General features: G+C 45.1%; 1 protein-coding gene across 8 annotated transcripts in view; it reads left to right on the top strand.

Annotated features, from left to right (window-relative positions):
• PLPPR1 (phospholipid phosphatase related 1) overlaps positions 1-10,784 on the top strand; it is a 166,359-nt gene that overhangs the window by 128,419 nt on the left and 27,156 nt on the right. For all 8 annotated transcript variants that reach the window (XM_087957557.1, XM_087957553.1, XM_087957559.1 and 5 more), the window contains exon 3: positions 1,544-1,732. In XM_087957557.1, the coding sequence (XP_087813683.1) occupies positions 1,544-1,732 (189 nt within the window). The remainder of the gene's footprint in view (positions 1-1,543; positions 1,733-10,784) is intronic.

Genomic DNA, 10,784 nt, shown 5'->3' with positions numbered 1-10,784 from the left:
TTTCTTCTAAGGTCCAAAGGAGAACGTTTGCCAGTAAGACAAGTTAAGAATTTCCTGTAAGGATTCTGCTTGGCAGAGTTGTATCCAAACAGATATCAGGATATTTTAACATTTCCCATGGGTATGACTTTCACACCTCTTTGAGAAATCTACGTTTTGCTTTTGGAAGACATCCTCTGTATCTTTTCCTCAGTCAGGAAGACAATAATAGGCATCAGCAGAAGTGCTGTGTCAGTTGCATCTCCATTAAGTTCATCCTGAGCCTCTTTATAACATTGACAAATTCATTCAGTTGGATTTCTGATCAATGCCTCTCTTCCTGTTGCTTCCTTTCTTCCGTTATTTTATTTACTACTTTCTATTATTATTATTTTTTCTGAATGAGATTGACACTGAGCGAGCCTTGTAATTATTTTATATGGCCTGCCAGAAGCTTTTAACAGACAACATGGGGAAAAAGGAATTTCTGGCATTCCAAGTGGGTTTAAATTTAGCATTTTCAGCCTGATACTCTGAACTTTTAAAGGATTTTGTTAAACTATTTTATGGATGTTGCATGTTAATAATTTGTGTTGTATGTTAATTGTGCTGCTTTTAATTTGATCATCCTATTTGTATGTATGAATGGTGATTTGTGTTGCTTTTAATTTCTTATGCTGTTAATTTGATCATCCTACTTGGATAGAAAGGGAAGACATAAATCAAATACATTAAACAATCAATCAGATAAAAAAATATATCCCGAGTACTTTCCATGGTGGGCAGGGGGAAGGAGCATGACTAATTTAAAATTCGTCTAAATTAGCTGGAATTTCTCAAATGTTCTCCTTAGACCTGTTTCAGTCAGAATGGGCGAGGTGGGCAGGAAAAGGTTTAAAAATAAATAAAATGATAAAAGAAACGGATACTGAGTACAACAGGAAGTTGCACCCCCCAAAAAAATAATAATAATTCAAACCCAAAAATATGCCATATTCTCCAGAGAGCTAAAAATAGGAAGTAGGTGGAGAGAGAACAGCAGAGGATTGTCAGTGTCACTGTTTTGCTTCGCTTCTTTCTGAAACTCCTTGGCTATGTCACTATGCACCCTCCAGAGTAAATCTCACTAGATTCCACCCCCCAAGGTTTATTTTCCATCTGTATGTTGCTTTTGTCGACCTTGTGGGGTGGGGAGTGTTTATTCCGGCCCAGATTTCTTAACTGATAGGATGTATATGTTCAGGGCTGCCCTGTTTCATTTGCATTGATCCACGCTGCTGGTAACAACTACATGCTTTGGACTAAGTCAGGGTTGTACCTCCTATTCTTTTGTGAGGTGCTTTGTAGTCCCAGAACTTTCCTGGGAGTAGAAGTGGGGGGGGGCTTACTTTGCGATTTATGAAAGAAGCCCTCCAGAGGGTAGACATTCATCCCAGCACATTCCTTGCACCGATGTGGGCATTGCTGCTGGAAGGGTGGCAGTGAGAATGGAGGATGGCAATTGTCAGAGGCAGAAGTGCTGAGCAGCTGCTAATGTCTCGTTGTCACAATGCTGTATTTTCAGCTTGTTATTATGGCTGGGACGGTCTTGCTCGCCTACTACTTCGAGTGCACGGACACTTTCCAGGTGCATATTCAAGGCTTCTTCTGCCAAGACAGCAATTTGATGAAACCATATCCAGGAACAGAGGATGAAAGCTTCATTTCCCCTCTTATCCTCTACTGTGTACTGGCTGCAACCCCAACAGCAATTGTAAGTAGACCGAATCTATTAAATATATATGTATATGCATATTTTAAAGATACTTTACTGGATTGTTGATTGCCGACTTCCCAGAGAAGAGATTCTATTCCTTTTCTGCTCTCATGATTTTTATCTAACTCCGTAAATGTCATGAGGAGTCCAACATAACTTCAAGGCATCTTTATTTATTTTTAAACTGAAGCTTTTGACAGACATTGTCATGTTATCGTAATCCCTTTAGGTATTAATTATCCCACTAATTAATTAATTATAAGTATGTGATTTCACGGGAAGACAAAACACCATGTTACATATTTCTCAAATGAAGTGCAATAGCTAAGTGTTTCTCACTGGGTAAACAGCTTCACACATTTAGATCAACCACAACACTTTGATGTAAAGGGTTGGTGTTGGAGTTTATCACCATGAGTTCTCGGGGAATTTAGTAAGTAAATAAACTATGCTTTTAGTAAAAGCAAAATGTGAATCTTGCAACGTGTGTGAAGTTTCACATGCTGAAGGCAAAACTGGCTGCTTTAAAAAATATTTCAGCTGAATAGTAGTGCTTATGAATGAATAAAAAAAATGCCCTTTGCAAATCAAATGTTGGTTTCCCAACTCTTTCCAATATAATTCCCATGCCAAATAATTGAAGGCTGTCATAAGTCCAAGAAAACTATTAATTAGGAGATAAATGCCAGAAAGTGTCTGATTGCTTTTCTTTTCATGGGAGACATTAGCTTCTTTGTGCTACAAAGCAAATAGATTCAGCCACCGGTTTAATTTAAAATGCTGCTTCAGATAAGCTTCAGAGACATGTTTGTCTAGTTCCTTTTGTTTTTCTTTCCCACCAGAATATGTGTTATACTTGTTTGCAATTTTTTTTCCCTTAAGTTGATGCAAGAGGGATTTAACAGAGGAATAATGAGCAACATATATTAAGCACCTCAACGGGATCAGGGGTATCAAACTCAATTTCATTGAGGGCTGCATCAGAGTTGTGTTTGACCTCAGGGGGCCAGAGTTGGGGTGGTCAGGGTGGGGTGGCCAGCTCAACATCACCCGTGTTGGGTGGCCTGAGTTCTGCCACAGAAAATGAGCTGGTGAGCTCAGTTTTCGGCTGCAATGGCCTCCTGCAACCCTCTGCCAGCAAAAACGGAGCTAGGGAGGGCTGCCCACAGGCTGCGCACCCTCTCATGGGCCAGTCCTTCACTGTTTCCAGGGTGGCCCCACAGGCCAGATCTAAGCACCCGTGGGCTGGATCCGGCCACCAGGTCTTGAGTTTGACACCTCTGAACTAGATGAACATGTCTATATAGGGTAGGCTCACTTCACCAAACTCATAATTTTAGATCCCAGGGACCACTAACTGGTTCTGTGGACGTGGCCTAGTTTGTGGATGTCGCTTGGTCATGTGACTGGCTGGGCATGGCTTGTATGTAAATATTATAAATATTTATATAAATATTAATTTTTTTTATAAAAAAGAGCAACTTTTACCCAAAATAAGGCAAAGCAGGCAGATTGAGTTGCTCACTGAATAATAGATTCATTCAGAGATCTATCTATCTGCCATTGGCTAGTTCAGTCTGTCACATAAAATTTGCTAGCAAGCAAAATCACAAAATTAACTCACAACACACCATGCATGTAAATATTGAATTTTTTATTTAAAAAAAGAACAACTTTTACCCAAAATCAGGCAAAGCAGGCAGATTGAGTTGCTCACAAAATCATTCAGTGATCTATCTATCTGCCATCGGCTAGCTCAGTCTCTCAAGTTTGCTTGCCGTGAGTCTGCACTGAATTTGCTTGCAAGTAAACCTTCAGTCCTAAGGGAGTTTTCGCTGTGCTGAGCAGAAAATCTAAAGACTAGCTAGAAAGCAAAAAAAATCAACCATTTCCTGCTTCCTAGCTAATCTAAATCTCCCAGCATAGCAGAACAGATGTTGGTCGGAAAAAGGAAAAATAGCAATTTAGCAGGCAAGTTTACTGGGTAAGGAGTGAGTGGGCGGGGAGGGTTCCTGCGGGACATGTGGGCGGCGCAGCCTTGTGTTTCTGCGCAGCCTGGATTAATTGCTTTGGGAGGTGCTCTGGGGGTCAGGTTTCTCTGCAGCTCACCAAAATTTTCTCACGGCCCACCAGTGGGCTGTGGCCCACCGGTTGGTGATCACTGCTCTATGCCTTTTCATGGCAGTCAGCCCCTGACAGCTATAGAAAAAGATTAAATGCTTTTTATTGTCCTTCTCTGAGATTCTTCCATATCCACTAGAAAAGGGGTGTCAAACTGGTGGCCCGTGAGCCAGATGTATCACATTCAGGCAACATCCACCACAGCTCCACAAAGGGAAAAACATCATGATATGTCATGTGATGCCGCCAGTTTGATACCTGTGCAGTAGAAGCTTAGCCAATTAACATCCTATACATTCTATATCCATGATGGCGAACCTATGGCACGCGTGCCACAGGTGGCACGCAGAGCCATTTGTGCGGGCATGCGAGCCCCAGGCAAACTTACCTCACTGAGCATACATGCACCTCCCAGCTGATTTTTGGGCCTTTTTCGGAAATACCAGAACTGATGAAACGGGCCCATTTTTTGGCCTGCAGAGGCTTCCCTCAAGCCTCTGGCAGGGCGAAAAAGGCCTCAAATGGGCTGAAAATCATCTGGGAGGCACAGTGCAGTTAAGGTGGCGGCAGGGGGGATTGCGTGCGCTGCTGAGGGGGTGTGGGGGGGGGGGGCTCGTGTGTATTGCCTTCTGTGTGCTGCGAGAGAGCGCGCACAAGTGCACATGCAATTTTTCAGCACAGGAGCCCCAAAAGGTTAGCCACCACTGTTCTATATAAATGTATTGGGATATATACAGGATCCTTTAACACTGATGCTAACACACGGAGCCCCAAGAGATATAACTAGCCTGTGCTTGGGGAAATAATATTGGGGAAGGGGGTCTTATCACTTTTGTGCATAAATGCAATGCATGGCATTAACCCACCAAATCCTTCTGTGGCACACTATGTTTCATGCACCCAAAGTTTAACTATAAAGGAATTTCCATGTAGTGTGGAATCCATGTACAGCAGGTACAGAATGACCCAAATTGCCATTTCAGGGATTTCTGATTTGCAATCCACATTTCTTCAAAGGAGCTTAGATCTCCACATATAGGAGTAATTAATGCCCTGCGTGTAAATTCATTCAGCCCCTTCATTTGGGATTTTTATTTGAAGTTCTTTGATTCGGTAAAAACGTGCTTCCTTTACCTGCTAATTTTCCGTCTAGTGGTTGAAGCCACGTTAATGGTAGAGCAGGAATTGATGGTCACATGCTTGATGGTGAAAGCCAAGTGTGCTTTTCTTTTGCTGTCTACTCCAGGACAACTGAATAGCATGAACTTATTGTTATATATGGCAAGCACTGTCAAAGGATATGCACTCCTTCAGGTGGTCCTTGACTTACAACTGTTCATTTAGTGACTGTTCAAAGTTACGAATGGCGCTGAAAAAAGTGACTTATGACCATTTTTCACACTTACGACCATTGCAGCATTCCCATGGTCACGTAATTTACATTCGGATGCTTGACAACTGGTTCATATTTATGACGATTGCAGTGTACAGGATCATCTGATCATCTTTCGCGATGTGCTGTGACAATGTGAATGGGAAAGCCAGATTCACTGAACAACTGTGCTACTAACTTAACAACTGCAATGATTCACTTAACAACCGTGGCAAGAAAAGTCATAAAATGGGGCACAACTCCCTTAACAAATTTTTCATGTAGCAATGTAAATTCTGGGCTGAATTCTGGTCATAAGTTGAGGATTACCTGTATTACTTTTCTGACTGGGAGATAGCCCAAAGTTAGTGATAGGCCCAAAGTTATCTAGTGCTTTTCTGTGGCTGAGGATGGACTGGAACTTGGTTCTCTTTGATGCAGTATTATCCCATGGCTACACTACACTAGTCTCCTGGATAATCTTACTTATCAACATAAATTCTTAATGCCGCTGTTTCAATCAAACTGGTAGATTGTTATATCTCTAGCGATACCAGCTGTAGTTGTGTTTCTTGGAAAATAAGTGCCCAAACTGATTAAGTTGCAGAGATTCAAGGAGTGAAGAAAATTGTGTGAGGAAGATGTCCTCCTTGCCAACTAATAATTTGTATATAATTAGCAAAGCTAAATTCGGTGTTGTGGTTAAAATGTTGGATTGGAAAGTGGGACTAGTCTGCCCTTAGGCATGGAAGCTCACTGGTTGACTTTGCTAGTTCTTTCTCAGCCCAACAGGTTTGTAGTGGGCAAAAATTGTTGGAGAGAGAGCTGTGTACACCACGTGATTCTCATGAATGAAAGGCTAGATAGAATCTAAATAAATAGTAACCAATAGAGCCTGAGAAACCAACAGTTAGGAATTGATGGTGCATCTGATTGGAAGGAGGAGAGGTTGCTAGAAGAGAAGAGACAGCACAGAAGACAAGATTAGTTAAATGTAATCATTCCTATAGATATTTATTTGAAAATGGAGTTTCTTTATCATTCCTGTTGTACAACTCCTTACATTATGATTATCATCATTACTATTAGTAGAATAATTATTATGACTATCGTTACTATGTTGCTTTGCTTTGCATGGACACTTGAGGGTTTCTGCACCAGAGACAAAATCCTTGTGTGTCTAATCACACTTAGCCAAATAAAGTGTTCTATTCTATCTGTTGGAAACTTTAGCAACAAACTACTCAGCAGCATCATAAGTCTGGAAATCAGATTAAAATTGGTTGGGTGATGTCTTTTTCAAGCCTCCAGTTCCAGGTAGCACGAATGGGAGAACTCTGTTTTCATGTCTGCCTCAAAGGTACTCTGGTTGTGGTTAATTTCCTTTCTGTTGGGAAAAAGAAATCAGAGGTCTTTATGAAGTATCATGTCTTGTGTGCCTGCACCATTTCTCCACCATTATTCCACTACAACACTCAGTTGAATAATAATAAAGATGCTGAAGAGAATGGGAAATAACAAGGAAAAAGGAAGCAGAGCTTTTCTTAAAAAAAGAAAATCTGGGAAAATAAGGAGAGTCAGAAATACAAGAGGCCCTATTGATAGAAATGTAGCCAAGAAGGAGGAGTAGCAATAAAAACTCCTTTTCAAAAGGAAGACACCATGAGGATTAATGTCTTGCCCACATTGTATGTTTATTGCATAATGAATTTGATAGCCTTTATAATCTACAAGGCTTATTTATTGCCATTTTTGCTTTTAGTATAACTGTTCCATATTCCGCTTTCTGCCTTTCCTATTTTTTAGTTCTTCCTGCAACTAGCTGAAATTCAGCAGCACTCAGATTAAAGTTTGGATTATTATTATTTTTTTTAAATATAATACTTTCCCATATTAATTTGTTATTAGGTTCTGTTCTGTTCCTATACTGATTGTACTAATAACAAAAAATAAATACATCTTGTAAAGAATAAAATTGTGTTACTCCCAAATAAGGGTAATTGGCAAAATATAAAATAAATTTACCGTATATACTCGAGTATAAGCCGAGTTTTTCAGCCCATTTTTGTGCTGAACACCCCCCGCTCAGCTTATACTCGAGAGTCAGATTCCCCTCTGAAAAAAAATGGTGTGGAGCTCCGGAGCTGGGCAGGCGCTTCCCTGCTTCCATGTTTCCTTTGCAACTTTTAAGCATGGGGGTAATCGGAAGCAGAAAAGTTCTTGCATGAGGATATATTTTTTTCTTTTTTTAACTGTTTTTAGGGGGGGGGAAAGACCCACCGTCATGTGAGAATGCTCAGACACGAAATCTATCCGCCCGAAAATAAGTGTGTGTGTGTGTGTGTGGGGGAATTTTAACAGAGGGAAGATGTAGGGAGAAGGCAAAAGCGACGGAAGATCCTTCAGGGGAAACTGAGGGGAGACTCACCCTTGGTCCAGATGAGCCCCCTTCCCGCCCTAAGGAAGCAGAGGCAGCCAGCAAGGGCAGGCAAGCCCCACTTCATGGACTCCGTCCGTCCTCGCTCCCACCCACCCACCCACCCAAAGCCACGAAGTCCCCAATCGCGCAGCCCAGAATCGCCCTCCCTCAGGGGGCAGCAACGACGCCCGGTTTTCCCGAGACAAGAAGCTCCGCCGTGCAATGAAAGCCCCTGGCTCTAGGCTCGCGGGCTCAGAAAACAACGCGAGCCGAGGTCGCTTCGGCTCCGCTCGGCTTCTCCAACATCCGGCGCCGCCCTGTTCTATGTGCCGGGCCCGGCAAGTCCGAGCAGCCAGCGCGTGGAGCAGGCGGCGCCGGAGATCGTTGGCTGCCTCTTTCGCAGCACGGGAGGCCTCCCCGGCTGGCCAGCTGCTCTCCTCCTTCTCTGCCTGTTTGTTCTGTGGGGCCGAGGAGGAGGAGACCGGCTGGCTGGTTGGGGAGGCTTTCTGCGCCGAGGAGGCGGCTGCTGGTCTCCGGCTTTGCTCCGCTTCTCCGATGGTCCGGCGCGGCCCTGTTCTTTACTTGGGCAGCCGGGCGCCGCAGCGGCGCCCACGGCGGCAACAGGCAGTTCCGCCCAGGCTCCGCTCAGGTGTCCGGCTGGGGCTGTTGGGAGTTGCTGCCGCCAGTGCGGCCCCAGTCCCGCGTCGCCTCGGGAAGGAAAGGCAAAAGGAAGAGCCGCGGCAGCGCTTTGCAACGGCAGGTTCCTTTTTGCCTTTCCCTTCCCGAGGTGACGCGGACTGGGGCCGCGCCGGCGGTAGCGACTCCTGACTCAGGGGCCTCCGAGGGAGGGGAAGAGAGTGACTCCTGCCTCCCGCTGTCATCATCATCTTCTTTTGGGTTAGTGAATCAATTAAACCTTTCATGATAGTGAGATCGTTTCCCAAATTAATTATTTTTATTTTTGAAATTTACCAGTAGCTGCTGCATTTCCCACCCTCGGCTTATACTCGAGTCAATAAGTTTTCCCAGTTTTTTTGTGGTAAAATTAGGTGCCTCGGCTTATATTCGGGTCGACTTATACTCGAGTATATACGGTAGTTGATATAAGTAGAAAATCATCAGGCATATACATACATGATATTCTTCCGATTAAAATCGGACTTCCGATTTTTTATCACGCCCCCCCCCACCCTTCCCCTCCTTCCTCTCCCCTCGGAGGCCCCCTGAGTCAGGAGCAGGGAAGCAGCTGCCCAGCTCCGGAGCTGATCCACACCACCGGCTGGAAAGGAAGGGTGTTGGTGTGTGTGTGTGATTTCTTGGCGCGCGGCGCTGTGTCTCTTTTGGCCGGCCCTGAAAGAGCGCATGTGGGGCGGGCGGTGGAGATGCGGGAGCGAATGCGAGAAGGAAGCGAACCTCGTTGCAAAGTGGGTTTGAACGCTCGTTGCACTCCAGAGGCTTGGAATTAGTCCGGGTTTGGGGAGGGGGAGAACGGAGAAAGGCGAGGCTGGGCTGCTCCAGGAGGAGAAGGCGGAAGGCGCCCTGGGGTCTGAGCTGCTCGCAGCGGAAACCACCCTTAGCCCGACGCGGGGAGAACGAGCGAGGTTAGCGCCCGCCAGCCCGTTCTTCCCGCCTCTGTGGCTCAGTTTCCCCTACTGGCGGGTCCTCCTTTCGTGCGGAGGGCTGCGGGGAAGCGCTCGCCCGAGAGGATCTCTCCCTCTCTCTCCCTGCAAGGTCAACGTCTGTGCTGCGGAGGAGAGGGCAGGAGGTTCCTCCTGCTTGCTGAGAGGTGAGGAAGCCGCGGCTCGCCGGCGAGATTTGGGAACGAGGGCAGGAGGAGGGCGCACACACCACGGCTCACTTTCCCAGCTCTGCCCAGCCCTCGCGGCTCTGGCACGGCCCTGGCAGGATGAGCGGACGGTCCGGCGGGGAGGTGCTCGCTGCCCGCCGGGCGCGCCAGAGCCACGAGGGCTGGGCAGAGCTGGGAAAGTGAGCCGTGGGTGTGTGCGTGCCTCCTCCTGCCCCTCGTTCCCAAATCTCGCCGGGCGAGCCGCGGCTTCCTCACCTCTCAGCAAGCAGGAGGAACCTCCTGCCCTCTCCTCCGCAGCACAGACGTTGACCTTGCAGGGAGAGAGAGGGAGAAGATCCTCTCGGGCGAGCGCCTTCCCCGCAGCCCTCCGCACGAAGGAGGACCCGCTGGTAGGGAAACCGACGTGCATCAGAGCAACCCCACGGTCCTCCATGAATCGAGAAGGGGCTTTAAAGAAAAACCTCTGGAGGTCCAATCTTGCAGCAAAGAGGGCCAATCTGGAACTGAAGAGGAAGACAACTGTAGCCAAAAGACAGGCCAGACTCAAAGTTATGCTATCAGCTCAACTAGCTAGAAAGAAGCATAGAGAAGCAATGCTGATCAAAGGAAAGGGAACAAAGAAAATGTCCAATTAGAGATGAAGCATTGTGGCTGTTTTTCTGTCTGTTAAGCAGGGTTTGTTTGTTGTTTTGTTTGTTTGTTTTATTTTTTAAATGTGAAATCCTTTGCCGGAGAGCATTCTCATGGTGCTTTTTATTATTATTTTTTGTCAAATAATAAAACTATCATGCAGACTCACCTTGAAAAATCACTTTTGATTACTTTACTCTGCTAAAGCTTAAAGGGGGCGTTGGCAATTTAATTCCCACCGGGGCGCTGTGCGGACCGCGGCGGGTGCTTAGGTAACCCCTGCATCCCTGGCTACTTTTCAGATTTTTTTTTCAGAGGGGAATATCATGCCTGCATATACCTCCCCTCACATTAGCAAGTGGGAGGTTGAAAAAAATCTCATTTGTTTTGATTGCAATTTTTTTTTGCTTATTTTTAAATTTAACCTTTTAGATATTTAAATAGATAGCCGGTGCTGTCATGGGGGTCATCATTTCAGAGATATTTCTTTATCAGTGCTTTTAATAGTGCTTTTTCCTCAGTGCTTTTAATAGTGGCACAGCTTTTTAGTTGGGATACATTCAAAGATGGGTCAGCCTTGAAAGTAGCCCACGTTGAACTGTATAGGATAGCCAAACACCAGCACAGGAAATGCTTTATGACATTTTGTATCATGTCATAAACTGGTTTATGAAAATGTTTCTGTCATAAAGTGTTTTAT

This window comes from Notechis scutatus, chromosome 2 (genome assembly GCF_049901735.1).
Source record: "Notechis scutatus isolate UNSWTSFEM ecotype Mainland chromosome 2, rNotScu1.2, whole genome shotgun sequence".
NCBI classification, from domain to species: Eukaryota; Metazoa; Chordata; class Lepidosauria; order Squamata; family Elapidae; genus Notechis; species Notechis scutatus.
The sequence above is the reverse complement of the archived record's forward strand: the minus strand, read 5'-3'. Positions and strand labels throughout refer to the sequence as shown.